Consider the following 17,583-nt stretch of genomic DNA (forward strand, 5'->3'; position numbering starts at 1 on the left):
ACAGGTTAGCTGCATCAGTGGGTCCAGTTGCTGGGACAACGGGGTTTGTTGTGATCTCAACAATGTTATTTTCGTTTAAGGTACGCTTTTGCGTTAGTCTTTGGTTGGTGGTTTTATCCGAGACTATACGAGCGTTTTTAAGCTTCGTAAGCGCCCAGATCAGCCGTTAGGATTATTTTAAATGTTCAGCTAATAAATTGGAATAGAATCTAAACAAGATAGGGCACGAGTATTACTGGTGCCTTTAATATCGAATTCCTAAAAGATTTAATGGTGACTTTGTCAGGTATGTTATAGATGATCACATTATTTCGAGAGATTATTCGTTTAGCAACTTCACTAGCGATAAAATCGATAACAGATTCTACTTTGATCCTGTCTTCAAGTTCCGCATGAACTAAACCCCTTAACAATAGCAGTTTAGGGGTGACAGTGTCTTTAGTTCTTGCTTAAGATCATCATGCTTTAATAAAGAGCCCGCAAGTGACTCCACATTATAACGCATATCGCTTAATTGCTTATAAATAGTGCCTAATTCACCCTTAATATTGTCGATATTTTTAAATCTTGAGGTAGAATTCATTATTAAAGTAGAGACTGAGTCATCCAGCAGCAGGTGTGTTATACGTTCACTCAAAAGGAGTTTCAGAGCATAGGGTATAGGTTATAGCGGAATTGTTATTATCTGGAGAAATAGGGCTTTTCCTGGCTCGTTCGAGAGTATTTGAGTTATAGTATGAACTAGTAATCCCAGCAATAGCGCAATTTAGTCGAGAATTACTATTGCACATGGAATTCGAAGCCAAACAGTCGTCAACACAGGGGAATCATTGGTTCATTCAAACACCACAACGTGACAAAAGTATTTCAGATAGTTTGTAAAGGACGAAAAAATTATGTTAGCTACATGGTGTGGAACTACTGGGTGGATCTGTTAGATTTGAGACTATGATCTCTATCATTTACGGCATGTTGCCTTATTTACTCTCACTCTAGCTTAAACTTACCATTATGTGATATGCCTGAATTAAAAAAACTGAAAAATCCGGTGTGGATTGTCTTAAAGCCATCAAATTCCATTATCTTACTGTTCGACTGTGTCTACCGTCAAACTACCGCATCAATAGGTGAAATAGTAGTGGTACCAGAGCTATTCACACTAGCACCATCCCTCCCATTCACAGGTAAACTCATTCGTTGTGACTACAACATGCCTGAAATTTCTTGGTTTCCAGTCAAGGCTCCGAAACTTTATGAATTAATTATTGAGTGTCTAGAACTAGAACAGTGTAATCAGTATGTCAGTAGCCCTACCAGATATCAAAATATCTCGGACATAGTCACTACCGGTGGCCTCACCCCCAATACTGAGTGCATTAAAAAAACGTTTCCAGGTGGTGATCATAACATAGTTGTATGTAGCCTCAATATAAACATCACAACAGGTAGACGTAAGACCGTAACACTTCGTAGAAACTATCGCGAGGTTGACTGAAATAACTTCCACAATTTCTTCAGAAGCACTGATTAGGGAAATTCCTTAAGAGCAAACAGTATCGACAAACTAACCAGTATATTTTATCATAACATCGGAAGTATCATCAACAAAATCGCACCTTTAGAGTACTGGAGACCTAAGTTCCCTAAAGATCTGTATATACCGGTCGGTACACGAAGACGTCTGCAAAGACATTTTACTCGCTTCCACAACTTTAATGACTTTTCCTCTTTAGTAACGATGACAGAAATACTTACATGGACATAGGCAATAAGTACACAAAAAGCAGTCGAACAGGAAAAACGTGCTGTCGAATTTAGTAATAACTCCTCTGCACTCACCATACTTTTTCAAAATAAACTTAAACGTTCTAAGTCGAGAGGAGACATATTTGTTAAAGACAAACAAGTAAACGAAGACCCTAAACCTGTCGGATTGATCGGAAATCGGCAACTATTTACGGTGAACATTTAATCTAACATGCGGGCAAGAGTATGAGTTCATTTGTTTTAATAAATTCAATCATATTTATTAATTCCAGCAAGTAATGAATTTTCAATCCTTATAAATTGTAATACAACAAGTTGAATTTTTAATATTGTTAACCTGATTATGTGATAATCATAACTATGACCAAGGTTGATCACATGTTGTTTTAGTTCAGACATTCACTAAAATACATTGTTTAATTCACAATTGTGAGAAAATCATTCACTGTCCATTGTGTATTTGACGTGAACAATCGCATTTGTAAAAACATTTTTCCTAATCAGAAAAAATAATTGTCGATATGTCGTGGACCAACTGGAAACTTTTTTTGCTTGTGAACATCTTGTCTAGCTGATAATTGCGAGTTGAAGAGAGAAACTATAAAGTGTACATGTTCAAAAAAATTACTCAACGTTTGCGAGTAAAACTAAGACTTTTTGGATAGTACACTTTAAGTATTTATTTACTTATTTAAACACACGAACATTGGTACAAGGAGGTATCAAATATATATGAGCCACACCTTGTCACTGGATTTGTGTGAGAGCTGGAATACCGACCGGTCGCCCAAACTGAAGCAGATGGTTTTCTTAGGAGGCCACTCCCCGAGGATTGTTAGGAAGGTCTGATCCATAAGGCAATGGAGCAATGTTAGGAGATGCAGTTTCATGGTTGCTGGTGACTAAAAATTGGCTTATATGCCATTTGTTCCCTCAGGATCCCGGAGCCTATGTGCACAGTTTTTTCGGAATCAGGGTTTCCCAACTCCCTTAGGTGGATCCTCTATATCCGCCAACACGGTTGTTTAGTGGAACCTGAATAGTTTAGTTCCAGAAACTTCACTGGATTTTCGGATAGAACAGCTGGTGTAAGCCTCACAAAAAATGATTTATTACATGTTGTTTACGAGTGGGGCTAAAGTCTAGTTTCAGGAAACGCAACAAGTTATTCAGTGGATGGTCAAGAATACGTTTTAGTTAGGAAGGAGACAGCTATGACGAGAATGTGTCAAATCCGAAAACAAATATTGTTTAGTACTATTCTTTCTTTGAAAGGACACACGAAAAGTTTTGAAAGTTGTTTCTGTGGTGGTGGAATTCTGCGGTGAATAATATAATTATAGATCATTCATGGTCGTAATCGGAGTTTGCATCAATTAGAAGGGAGTGTTTTAGTATTATTACACAGATGCCAAATTACCGCACTTTGATGACTTTACCTTTCTATTCTTGTTGACTGTTTTATTCGACTTGTAGCTGTAAATAATTCCCCAAAATCAATAGCTCATTAAGTGTTCGACATTGGATGCTGACTACGTTGTTTAAGTGGACTTGTTTAGCTGAAGGCTTTCGGTCATGCATCCGCACCAGATCACGTTTCAACACAGCGTGGGACACAGCTCCTACGTTTCATTAGCCAGCTTATAGAAAAGGTCCTCGATATATTGGTAACGAATCAAATATATCTTTCCTGCCTCTTCTCGTCTGACTTCTGATTTCTATCTGACTGGGAACGATCGAACATAGAAGGTGCTACTGGTATCCAGTTGTAAAACTAGAATATCCGTTGCATCATCATTGGTGAGACCGACGTGATCTGGTACACCAAGTCAATATACTGTGAGTCTGTTCCATTTTGGAATATTATTATTCATTGTTATTCTTTATTTGAATTTTATATATTGTGATATACTTTTTTTCGCGAATTTTTTTTCTCGGATATATTTTAATTAGACATTTTTCGTTAGCTATATTACTATGACGGAACACTCACCCAAGGTCTTTAAGTTAAAGTCTATTCCCCCTATTTCGATTCAGTTAACGCCATTTTGGCCCGACAATATCGAGTCCTGGTTCTGCTATGCAGAAGCCGATTTTTGCATGCACGGAATCACGGACTCGCGCACACGTTTCCTCGCGGTAGTTAAGGCGTTACCGCGCGAGTTTAACAGGTACGTAACACCTAGTATGTTTACTAGTGATGTTTCCGAACCTTACGAATCGCTTAAGCTATCGATTTTAAAACGCGGAGACCTAACTGATCGACAACGGTTAGACCAACTCCTTAACAATATCGACTTACAACATGGTTCTGCGACGGACATGTTGCTTAGAATGAGAGAAGTCATCGGCCAACGAACTTTCGATGATGGCCTATTTCGACAACTTTTCTTGTCTAAACTCCCTCAACAGGTGCAGGCAGTGCTTGTTTCATTTCAAAACAATGCCATAGATGAACTAGCTGCATCTGCCGATCGAATCTTGGAAATCACCAAATTTTCTAAGGCCGAGGTTTTTACTATCAAAGAAAAACCCCAATCGACCTCGACTGACATGGCCGAACTATGTCACACGCTTACACGATATCTTGGAGTTCGCAATGACCGTAGTCGGTCAAAAACCCCGCGTAGAAGCGCCTCACGTAAGCGATCTGGCTCTCGACCACGAGAGACAGACAATCCCGACTGGTGCTGGTATCATAACCAGTACGGTAAATTTTCCAGAAACTGCAGGAAACCTTGCAATTATCCGACCCCAAAATCGAGTGACACGAAAAACAGTTCGGGAAACTTCCCAGCCGGCACGCGTTAACGGCAACCGTAGCCGGCGAACACAGCCGCCTCTTATATGTCACGGATGTGACTACGAAAGTTCGCTACCTCGTCGACACTGGCGCAGAAGTTAGCGTTCTTCCAGCAAATCTCGACGACAGACTTCGCGAGTCTGTTTTAAGTTTACAGGCGGCAAACGGAAAGCCGATCGCTACTTACGGTAAAAGGTACGTCTACCTTAACGTGGGTTTACGCAAACCCATACACTGGATTTTCGTTGTTGCAGACGTCTCTATGCCGATCATTGGTATAGACCTGTTACAACACCACAATCTACTCATCGACACACGCGCACGAAGGTTAATAGACGGAAACACTAAGTTATCCGTTTGCGTAACTCCTTGTTCTGGTTGCAGGTTATCCCCAGTCACGATTAAGCACGCCATAGACCCCTTGTACCAAGCAGTACTCGACAAATACCCCGGGATATACCAATCGCAATCGAAATTAAGTTGTGTAACCAGCAATGTTACACATCACATCTCGACTACAGGACCACCTATATTTTCGAAAGCCCGAAGACTCGCTCCCGAAAAGCTTAGGTTAGCTAAAAACGAATTCAACCACATGATGGACCTAGGAATAATTCGACCATCGAATAGTCCATGGGCATCCCCATTGCACATGGTCCCTAAAAAGGACAGCAATGATTGGCGGCCAACTGGTGATTATCGGCGTCTGAATGCTAAAACCATTCCCGATCGTTACCCGCTGCCTCATATTCACGATTTGACAGCTACCTTGAAAGGTACAACTGTCTTTTCGAAAATCGACTTGGTTAAAGCTTATAACCAAATCCCGATGGCACCTGACGACATTCCTAAAACCGCCATCATCACTCCCTTCGGTCTTTACGAATTTCTACGAATGCCTTTTGGTTTAAGAAATGCGGCTCAAACCTTCCAAAGGTTTATAGACGACGTCTTCCGAGGTCTCAACTTCATACATGCGTATGTTGATGACTGTCTAATAGCAAGTTCGGACAGAGAATCACATCTCAAGCATCTGGACATGGTTTTCGATCGACTCCAAAGGTATGGCATTACTGTCAACATTCAGAAATGCCAAATCGGAACAAACTCTCTAGACTTCTTAGGACACACTATTGATGCCCAAGGCATCCGACCCCTTAGGAGCAAAGTGGCGGCCATTCTGGATTACCCAGAACCGACCACGATCAAGCGACTGCGAACTTTTAACGGACTCGTGAGTTTCTATAGACGGTTCATACCTAAATGCGCATCCTTAATGAAACCGTTAACCGATCAGCTTCGTGGAAATGCGAAATCAATTAGTTTAGACGACATAGCCCGTAAAGCATTCTCCACAGTTAAGGAACACATCGCTAAAGCAACCCTGCTTGCCCATCAGGACACTCAAGCGCCCATTAGTATCGCAGTAGACGCATCCGACTCAGCAATCGGAGCAGTCTTACAACAATGGGTTAACAACTCGTGGCAACCTTTAGGATTTTTCTCGAGACGGTTGCTAGACGCGGAATCTAGGTACAGCACGTTCGGTAGGGGACTCCTAGCTATGTATTGTGCTGTACGGCATTTCCAACATTCCATCGAAGGAAGAGAATTCACGCTTTTCACCGATCACAAACCTCTTACCTTCTCTTTAAGTTCGTCCTCAGACAAGTACTCACCGCGAGAGTCTCGACAACTCGACTACATTTCGCAGTTTACTTCAGACATACGACACATTTCTGGAGCAAACAATGTAGTCGCAGACGCCTTGTCTCGAATTAGCTCCTTGAACAGTTTCCAAGGAATCGACCTTCTTAAACTCGCTCAGCTTCAAAAAGAAGACATTGATCTTCAGCATGAGTTATCCTCGACAACTCTTAAACTAAGTATTAGGCAGATGGGAACAGGTAAGGAAACCTTACTCTGTGACACATCTACAGGTAGGGATCGTCCAATTGTACCAAAACATTATCGCCGCAACGTCTTCAATACGTTGCACAATCTTTCTCATCCAGGTGCTCGTGCAACAATCGAACTTAAAGCCGAACGATTTTGTTGGCCTGGCATGAATAAAGACGTGAGGGAGTGGGCACGCTCCTGTGTAAGCTGTCAGAAATCTAAGGTGATCAGACACAACAAATGTCCCTTAGGTTCTTTCAAAACCCCTGACGCTCGTTTCGACCACGTCCATCTAGATGTGGTAGGTCCCTTACCCGACTCGAACGGATACTCATATCTCCTAACATGCGTAGACCGTTTTACTCGATGGCCAGAAGCAGTACCGATTAAGGACATTACTGCTGAAACAGTGGCTCGCGCCTTCGTCGAACGATGGGTAGCAAATTTCGGCTGCCCTTCCACAATCACTACAGACCGCGGACGCCAGTTCGAATCTGGACTTTTCCGTTGTCTAACCTCACTTTTAGGAATCACGCGCTTCCGAACGACCGCCTACCACCCACAAGCAAACGGGTTGGTAGAACGTTTTCATCGACAACTAAAAGCTTCATTATCAGCTTCAAACGTTTCACAGTGGACAGACGCTCTTCCACTCGTCTTGCTAGGTATCCGCAATGCAGTGAAAGCTGACATTGGATACACTGCATCTCAGCTCGTTTACGAAACGACACTCCGACTCCCAGGAGAATTCGTGGATCCTTCAGCTTCTTCGTTGAACATGGATCTAAACGCCGACACGAGTAGGCTTTCAAACGCTATGCGTTCAGTTAAACCTGCTCACATTCGACCTCAATCAACTGGTGTTTTCGTTCAACCTGAATTACGACATAGCACACACGTCTTCATTCGTCGAGACTCACATCGACGACCTCTCGAATCAGCATACGAAGGACCCTTCAAAGTTCTTCAACGCGAACCTAAGTACTATGTAGTCGATAAGAACGGTACGAAAGATAGCATCAGTATCGATCGACTCAAAGCTGCGTACCTAGAAGGAAACCCTAGCTACGTCGATTTTCCTTCGGTACAAGCAAACGACACAGCTACTTCACTCGTAGTACCCTACACGACAACCGACACACAACTTGATACTTCGTCAACGTCGATAGAAAAACCTAAAACAACGCGTTCTGGAAGACGAGTAAGATTTCCAGAACATCTTAACGAATATTGCACGTAGGACATAAGCTTTATCTTGAATTACCCTTTCAAAGTTTATTATAAATTTTTTTAATATGCTCATTTTTTTATTTATATAAAAAAAAAACATTTTTTTGAGCGTATATATATATATATTTATATATTGAAAAAAACCAAAAGAAAACCTTTTTTTCCGGTCGCTTTTACGCTGTTTGTAAGTGTATCAGTTTATTTTTTTCCGCTCATCTTGTGTCCTTACGCAAGTACGAGTGTATTTTCGACATGCACTCACACGTTTTATTTTTCCTCTTTTCCAGGACGGCTGGAAAAGAACGACGAAGTTTCGCAAGGAACCGAAATTTTCATTGTACTATATTTCTTTATTGCTACGTTGTACATTTTGGTCCCATAGTTTAAGGAAAGACGACCAGACGCTGCTAAACGAAGCAAGCTATCAGAAGAGTGTTTACCAACGACAAACTCGTTGGGTTTAAACTTCTGGCTGGTCACGTCTTAGGGGCATCACTACCTCACTAGGGGGGGAGTGATCTGTAGCTGTAAATAATTCCCCAAAATCAATAGCTCATTAAGTGTTCGACATTGGATGCTGACTACGTTGTTTAAGTGGACTTGTTTAGCTGAAGGCTTTCGGTCATGCATCCGCACCAGATCACGTTTCAACACAGCGTGGGACACAGCTCCTACGTTTCATTAGCCAGCTTATAGAAAAGGTCCTCGATATATTGGTAACGAATCAAATATATCTTTCCTGCCTCTTCTCGTCTGACTTCTGATTTCTATCTGACTGGGAACGATCGAACATAGAAGGTGCTACTGGTATCCAGTTGTAAAACTAGAATATCCGTTGCATCATCAGACTGAACTATAACCATGTGACCAATCAGTCTAATTTACATGGTTTAATAGAGAGGATCTGGGTCACTGTGCTGATTGATTGCGGATTCATCTTAGTGACAGGCATTTGGAGAATTTCTGTCACTTGTAGAATTTCTTCAACTTAGAATTGAGACATTTTCTCAATCAAACTCCCCCTCCATAGTTATCTGTGTACATTAGTTGAAGTGACAACATATAATAAGGTTTTATTGCCAATCTGTATTCATGTATGTGTAGTCGTGTAAAGTTTCTCGTAGTTTACCCCATTTATGTTCCACACGATGTCATCGTCAGCCTCTGTATCCTTCTGCCTGAGAAGTTATTGTGTTGTTCTGTAAAGGTTTCAAAATCCTTGTAGTAATTTCCGACGTTTCTCCCGATTTAGTTTTGGGTTACCGTGGACGGTTTTATAGTGGTTGATCGGTTTGATCGACATCATTTTATGAGAATGAAAGAGTTGACATTTTCGCAGAAAAAAGACAGAAGATATTTTTCTTCAATTTTTCGGGCACTGAGAGTGCTGCAGTGATCTACTGACTCTTCTTAATTTTATCCGTAAGCTGTTTGTGAGGATGGCCCACAGGTGAAGTGAACTCTATCAGAGCCTCCAGAGGCTCATAAAGAGCCCAACCAATCAGCGATTAGTTAGAAGCTATGCTACTAAAATAACGAGGTCCTGATTGGCTGTTTAACACACTGCTACTATGGGAACTCAAGGTCTTTTAATTACTATAAGACCCCTGTTTTTCTGTACATAAATGAACCTTGTAGTAAAGTACTTCTCTCATACTCGTGTCTTCTTTCTGGTCTTCAAGTCGTTGAATAGTTCTAGCCTGGGGTTATCAGAATAGCCTATGATCTGAATATAGCGTTCAACCAACAAGATATAACACTGTTTTAGGTTGATATGTGACTTTTATGGTTGAGTTTCCTGAGTACATGTGTTTCCAATGTTCGTGTTTTTTCCTCTGGCTATAACGTCCAATGATGGTATCTCGTTATCCCATTGTTCTCCTTTGGTTAATATCATCGAAGGTGTTTTTGATCAACTTATGTTTGTTTTTGACTTAATCTCTTGAGGATACGAAATGACATTTAGACATCCTAATATTTTTTTGAATGTTAGTTGAACTGTGGACACTAGCCTGTGCATTAAAGTTGCTGATATTAATGATCTCAGTAGAGATTCCTTAGTTTGTTTTGCAAATCCGGTAGTAATTGTTATGTTTAAGTAGGTCATCAGTCTTCTCGATACATTTCACTTTTCAAGGAAAATTAAGGTGACCCAGAGAAATTTTTCTTTCCGATGACATTGTTTACTGAGGCTGTATGATCATATTTCTAATGATTTAACAAACGTAAGTCTGTAATAAAAAAAGACAGGTTATGTAAAAGTTTCCTAACTTTTCACAGCAAATGTCTCATACCCATTTCAATAAATCTCACTTCTAACATTACTAAACGGATTGTACGATTTGTTTAGCATTCATTTAACCGGTGAACCATGTATTTATGTTTGGTAATTTTGATGTTTGGTTATAATTCTTTGAAAAAAGTTGGACCACAATCCCGACCAAAATGTTGAATTTACTTTAAATTCAATTGCTGAGATTTTTACAAATATAAATTTCCTTGTTTATATCTTATATTGATTTGAAGCCCAACTACTTTAAAACTATTCGTTCAAAGTTAGACGAAAGTTTTTATGAGTTATCTTAAGTTTTATTCAATTATCAAGTGAAAGTTACGCAATCCACTAGTGGGTGATGAAAAACAATAAAGTGAAAATAGATTACATACGAGAAATGTGAAAGCTAACTGTCTACTTGATGAGTATTGGAAAAACCATAAACCAAGTTTAAATAGATTGTAATAACTTATAAAGCTAGAGTGTGGGTTTCAGGAACTAGATAAAGTGATAAAGTTGATAATTGAGATTTTAGATCAGCAGTTGCTTTTTTTGATTCGTAACTGATATACCTTGATGACTACTTAAACGTATTTTTTGTGCATTTATATTTTGTCAAACAATGGAAAGTTCGTTAAGAAATATATAAATTTATGTGGAACCCGGTTGATATGAATTTGTAGACTTTTTTTTTACCTAAAACAAACTGAGTAAACCATGATATTGTTTCTATAACTAAAATAACCCATTGTGTTATTGAATAGAAATAAAGAGAATTCAGCGACGAAAACTTTCTTTTCAACGAAATGATTTACTTGAGTTGTGCATTTGTATTTATGGCCGTATGGTAAATGTATGAATATATAGAAACTGTTTACGTATCAATACCAAGGCTGGACTTGATAATTCAAACAAACTGAGTATTGAGTAGAGAGTTAATCACAAATATGTTTTTTGTTATGTCCCAATGAGTAGGAAAATCGTATTTCTGACTCTCTGACTTAATGTAAGCCACTCCTTCAGAGTGAATAAGTAACCGACATTAAATGAACCGAAGTTTAAGTAGTACAAAGAAAACAATATTTTGGTACAATCAAAATCATAATAGGCCTGAACATGTTTATGTTAAGTTATTTTCGGTCAAGTTGAGTTTGCATGACATGTCACTGTATTAATTTGTGTGTTTTAAGGTGGGTATGAAAAATGTATATGTTCTTCCTCTTCAATGTCTCGCATCAACTCAGCCCTCAAATACTATGAAACCATTCCATCAAATTCCGACTAAAGTTCTTATATGAAGTAGTGGGTTTGAAATTGTGTGTGTGTGTGTGTAGATTGTGTGGAAAATAAATAAAATCAGATGTGGCTGTTGGGATAAATAGTCCAAGTTAGATGAATATTCAGACATTCTTTCTTATTGAGGGCAGAGAGATTAGCATAATATGAAACGCTTCGGCTACTCGCATATCTTTACTGTTTCAAGAACCTGAAGATACCGCAGGTATTGTAGTTTGACAACAATTTACCAGTAACACCTATAATTGAATCGCACCCACCCAGCGAAATCAAATGTCAGAAGCGAGGAGGTTGGAAGATATATTTGATAGATTATCAATATATCGAGAAGTGGATACTTTAAACTGGCTAATGATCGCAGGAGACGTTGAGCATGCCGTTGCAACTCGTGATCTGGTGCGGATGCATGACCGAGTGCCTTCAGCTAGGTAAGTCCATTAAAACTAATGTGGTCAGCATCCAATGTCGAACACTTACAGAGCTATTGATTTTAGGGATTTATTTACCGTTACAAGCTATTTATTTTTTTAATATCGATCTGGTGATTATTGAAAATAGCATGTACTGCTTTTGCTGATTTAAATAGTAAATTTTCCTGTTCTACAGGATTATTAGGGGGTCTTTTTGTATGGCGTAAGTGTTACTTAGCAGGAGTCGAGATCTCACGGGAAGACTCTCTAATATAGAACGTATAACAATCTGCACAACCTAATCTGTAGACATAATTTTGTGTGGAAGTGAACGGGATGGTATCTTTTATTCTAACTAAAGCGTTTCTTAGAGTGTTAATTGCCCTATAGAAAGCTTTCATTTTCTACGTTTTCAATATCCGTTTTAACTCTTCTGTTGTACCTTGTACTACTTAAACTTGTGTTAATTTAATTAGGTTACTTATTTACTTTGAAAAAGTGGCCTACATTAAGTCATGAAACAACAGAAATAAAATTTTTCTACTTATCGGGCTACAACAAAAATATATTTATTATAGAAACTATGTGTTTTTTTGTAACTATATTGAAAATAACAACTGTGTTATTTGCATCCCAAAATATTATCTAAAAGAGTTACCTTTACGATGTACTCTCAATGTGCAATTCGGATTTAATAGTGATTTCTATAGACGAACTGATGTAGTTGCAATGGTTTCACCACTGGACTTCTTCTTGGCTGATTGTTTCATAGCGAATCTGGAAAACAATTGAGAAACTTCATTCATATAAGAAACATATGGATGATACTTACATTATCTGTGAAGAAGATATAGACCTCAGTGAAATTATGGATGGATCCAATAATTGTCATCACTCAACTCAGTTCACGTTGGAAGCAGAGGTAAACGAGGAACTTCATTTCCTTGATGTTCAGGTGAAAAGAAACTCATATGGTTTTTTTTACAAAGATCTATATATGAAATACCGACGTTGAGTGGTCAGTATACGAGTTTCCATATCTGGGTCCCATTGAGTGGAAAGAAAATCTTATTTCACTCTTTATAACCAAGGACTAAGCAAATATGTTTTAATGACACAATAGATGACGAACTACTTCAACTTCGACAGATACTCGTCAGAAATGGTTGCCCACCTACATTTATCTGTAGGAACTTAACACCAAGATAACATCCTGAAAACGCACCGACAGTTCAAAAGAAAACTCTTTTTATGAGTATTGAATTCAAAGGAGATACGGCTGCCGAACTTTTGAATGAACGGATTTCCGAATCCCTTATTAAAACCCAATCAGCTAGGCTTAATATTGTGCTCTCAAGCCAGTCTATCATTCACGGATGTGTTAAGAATAGGCTCCCGCTTTCGGTTACATAGATGTGCATCTATGAATTTTCTTGCTTCTGTGGGTTAGGTTACATTGTCCGCACAAAGTGATCGCTTTCTAAAAGCAGTTCAGAACATTACCCGGTGAGTTTTTTTATGAGGAGAATGCGAAGCAGCCACCAGTTCAATACAGAACCACTTAATCAACTCTGAACACGTTGTACCAGAGGATTCTTCCTTCAAAATAATCTACTCAACCGAAGGAACTGGGTCTAAGGGAGGCCGAATAAAATGTTATGCGCTGCTGAAACATTGGCGATCCAACAATTCCACCCCAACTCTGCGTACAAAAACGATACATTCAACTTCTCATCTTTCCTTTGCCCTAATTGCCTTATGTAGTATGCTTCGGTCTTGTTTCTTTTTATTATTGTTTTGTAATTTTAGACTAATCAGTTATTATTATCCTTTAACAATTTTTCGTGATTGTTATTCACTTATTATTATGACCTTTATGTTTTACATTTCTTTTCATATCTGTCAAGCAGACAATTATCTTCCATAATCCTGACCTGTAATTTATTTTCAACTTTCTGTTCTTCTCTAACCTCATTTGAAACTTGAAATCTTAGGTCATTTTATGATGCAATCTTTTCTATCTTTCTATAGACATATATTTACCATATGACTATAAATACGAATGCACAGCTTAAGTAAACGATTTCCTCGAAAAGAAATTTTTCACTGTTGAAATCATGAATCAATTGAAGCTAGACCACTATCGAAAACCTGGAAGCACTGGACGGCCGTTTCGTCCTACTATGGGACTCCTCAGCAGTGTGCATCCACGATCCCGCACTCGCTGAATTTTTTTTCTTCCATACTCAACTGTAGTTTCAAATCAATATTTGTGTGAGAAACCAAATCAATTCATTGAACTCAATGTCTACTCCATCATAGTTAGGCATGACATTATGTTTACAAACCATTGGATAAACGTTCATCATTGCTATGGCCAAAACCTAACAGCAATTTGTCCGAATTCGGCTGTCAACTAAGGATCATGTTGTCAGGGAGAAAAATTCTAGCTGTTCTTTTTGGAATATAAATCAGTCCCAATGCCATTGATATTTATAGCTCTAGCAAACTCTAGGATACTACATCTATTATGTTTATCAGTCATCCTGAAACATCTAAAGTTATCTACCCAATGTTCTGCATCGACTAGAAATCCAAAAACTATATTGTTATAAACCTTGATTCCTTTGAAAAGCAGATAATTTGAGACGTAATTAGGGAACTGAATTAAGGCATCCCTTTTTGTCTTGAGTGTACAGTATCTATTGCAGATACGCACGAAATGAAGCAAGTAGTTGGTTTTAAAGCGAGAAGAGTACGAGTCAGCATTTGGTTGAGTACAAGATGATGATTTTGTATGCAACGGGTGTTCTGAGTTTTTTAGTGTTTATCTTTTTGTTTATTGTTCATGAAAATCATCACTTCCAAAGATGGAGGAAATCATGATCGGTTTTCTTATGATTGTTATATGCTAGTTTCTGATCTGAAGTTTTCCTGCTTTTTGGGGGTATTTCAACATACAGTGATGATGGTCAATTTCTAAGTAATGGAAGCTTGATATATACATAACTATTGACTGAATCATTCCCGATCACCAGTAAACATTATGCAATATTACGTCAACTACCAATACAGATAAAGTTGTAAGAAGCTGAATAAAATTCACGATATTATGGTATAGCTCTCTTCAGGCCATGGATCAAGTTGCGGTTAGGCAATCAGTATTAGCAACTAAACTCTGAGCTGTACTGTATTTGGTTTTAAATGTTTGAAGATAATCTGGAGAGTTTTCAACCAACAGTTTAATTTTATCGATCTGTGTGTATTTCCTGATATCGACTTTAGAATGTGACAGAATAAACCTGTGAGAAAACCAAACGTTTGTAACAATTGTTTCACCAGAAGTTAGACATTAACACCGTTGGACGCCGGCTCAATGGTCTAAAGGTTAAGCAGTCGCGCGCAAAACCGATAGGTTCTGAACCGAATCTCGCAAGGCGGGATCGTGGGTGCGCACTACTGAGGAGCCCCACAATAGGACGAAACGGCCGTCCAGTGCTTCCAGATTTTCCATGGTGGTTTGGTTTCAATTGACTCATGGTCTCAACTATTAAAATCACTATAATATCCACAAAAACCCCTTCAGAACTAATTTAGGCATTTTAGTAATATTCATCCTTACAATTATATTAAAAAACGAGTGTGTCAATACCAACATATAGGAACGAGGAATACTTGAAGGTTTCCGTTCTGCGACTAAATGAAGGAAACGTAATTGAACGTGTTCTAAATTTTATCCATAGTGCGAGCGAAACAGGCCATGAATATCGATAAATTGCTAATAATTAATTGGTCTATTAAGGCAATATTACTATTGGTTGATAATTTCTGTTATCATACATAACCTGATTACCATACTTTAATTTCCTTCCCGTTTAATTATTGATTCAACAGTTGATTGGTCATTTAATTTCAATATATTTATTGGAATGAAGCTACATCTTTCCGTCTGACCTTTTATCTTACTTCGGTTGCACGTCGGCGGATCTACCATATTCCAACAATGAGTCAAACATATGAATGGAAAAGCGAGGTCATAAAGAAACAGGCCCAAAAAGAACGAGAGAAAGACGTGGAAAAACGATGGGAAGACGTTATGTCTAAGAACGGTGAGGGAGCTCCCGAATGGTTAAAAGAAGCTGCTATGAGGAAAAAGCAGAAACAAATTTTGAAACTGAAAGATGAGAATTTAGCTCCATGGCTAAAAGAAGTTCAGAAGAAGAATGCCGGCTTAGCAAGAAGGATATCCGATGCCACAAATTCTGAAATTGAAAGTAATTTGAGCTGAAATACGAATTTGGTGCTTTTTTTCTTTATTACGATAGTTTGATATGTTTTTTGAATGAATGGTAAACTAGATTATTCAATATCATATGGATTGCATACAGAGATTAACTATACCACAAACACACATATGCGTTTATTACCATGATTCCTTTCCTTGTATATTATTATTTACGCTTTATTTAATAACCTGATTTATGGAAATCCAGAATATTTTGCTAACACATGACCTTTATTTTTTGAGTTTATTATATGCTGAACATGTTGCCCCAAATCTCTATGAATATTTAATCGAATTTTTCAGCCCTTACCGATTTATCTTCACAGTTGAAATCGCGAGTCAATCTAAGCTAGACATTGAAAATCTAGAGGCACTAGACAGCCGTCTCGTCTTAGTATCAGACTCCTCGACAGTGCGCTTTCATAACCCCTCACGCTGGACTTGGAACCATGACCTTCGATCTCGCGCGCGAGCACTCAACTTCCAAACAACGGCCGGTATCGAATGGTGTCAGTGTCCAACTTCAATAAATCGTAATTTTGCACAATCCTTCGTCGATTGACTATTGTGAATATCTGTCACACCTGACACGGAATGGACTCCACTGGTCACAGCTTCTCACCAGAACATCTTGACGCCGGCCACTAGTGAGAGGAAGATTGTTATCAGTATAGGGGGGTTTGTGGAGATTGTAGTATTTTTCACATTTAAATTCCGCGTGTGGGATCATAGACGCGCACCGTTGAGGAGTCCCTTACTAAGACGAAAGGGACGTCCAGTGATTCCAGGTTTTCAATTATGGTCTAGCTTAGATCGAATCGTGATTTCAACCGTGAAGATACTACAATCTCAACAAACTCATGCTGATAACTTACCAATTTATGTCTGCACATAAAGTAGAATTGACTGTTTCCCCTCGGTCATTGGTTTAATCCTGTCCACACATTTTTTAGTGTTAACAATATGTATATTTACCTAGACCCAAATATTTTCATGATATCTAGCCTAATGCCTGAGCATGATCGTAAAAGCCTTTGAGGACTAATCCAGTTTATATATGCAGTGTTAAAAATACTTGACATCAAGTTAGTGTGATAATTAGAAGTACTTGAATTGTTGTACGAACTAGGAATCCCCGAAATAATGTAATTTGGATCAAGAAAAACTAGGTGATTACAAACGAACGTATCGTATTTGGAATTCGAAGTCAGGCATAAACCAAGTACAAAGGAATCATTAGTTCATCAGTCAGTCAGTCAGTTACAACGTAGAACTTCGTACGTACGTACATCAGTTCGAGTTGCCATACCACATTAGCACAGAGATGAAGTTGTCGATTCGAATCCCATAGTGGTAGAAGTAGTAAGAGTATAAGTATTATGTGAAAGATAAGGGATTAAAGATGTTATTGAAGGAGTATAATACGGTGAAATAAATTTGGAAAGAGAAAAAGGATACGGACATGAAGAATTCAGAAGATTAGAATTTGGTAGAACACAAAGAGTGGATGCACCTTTGCCATTGCAAACGATTTTGAGCCATGTCAATCAAGGTCTCTAACCATCGATTGCTATCATCTCGCGACTCCCAACCAGGTAGTCTACACCTACCAACATGG

General features: G+C 38.6%; 1 protein-coding gene across 1 annotated transcript; it reads left to right on the forward strand.

The window, feature by feature from the left end:
• Positions 1–15,641: 15,641 nt before the first annotated feature.
• Smp_044560 (hypothetical protein) lies at positions 15,642–16,250 on the forward strand. Its single transcript, XM_018788605.1, has one exon. It carries the CDS (start codon positions 15,684–15,686, stop codon positions 15,966–15,968), a length of 285 nt encoding a protein of 94 aa, XP_018654131.1. The 5' UTR covers positions 15,642–15,683; the 3' UTR covers positions 15,969–16,250.
• The last annotated feature ends 1,333 nt before the right edge of the window (positions 16,251–17,583 follow it).

Source organism: Schistosoma mansoni, chromosome W, assembly GCF_000237925.1.
Source record: "Schistosoma mansoni strain Puerto Rico chromosome W, complete genome".
NCBI lineage: Eukaryota > Metazoa > Platyhelminthes > Trematoda > Strigeidida > Schistosomatidae > Schistosoma > Schistosoma mansoni.

Bases quoted from the DNA above. Each gene is read 5' to 3' on its own strand.
- Smp_044560 (XM_018788605.1), top strand. From the start codon at position 15,684: ATGAGTCAAACATATGAATGGAAAAGCGAGGTCATAAAGAAACAGGCC.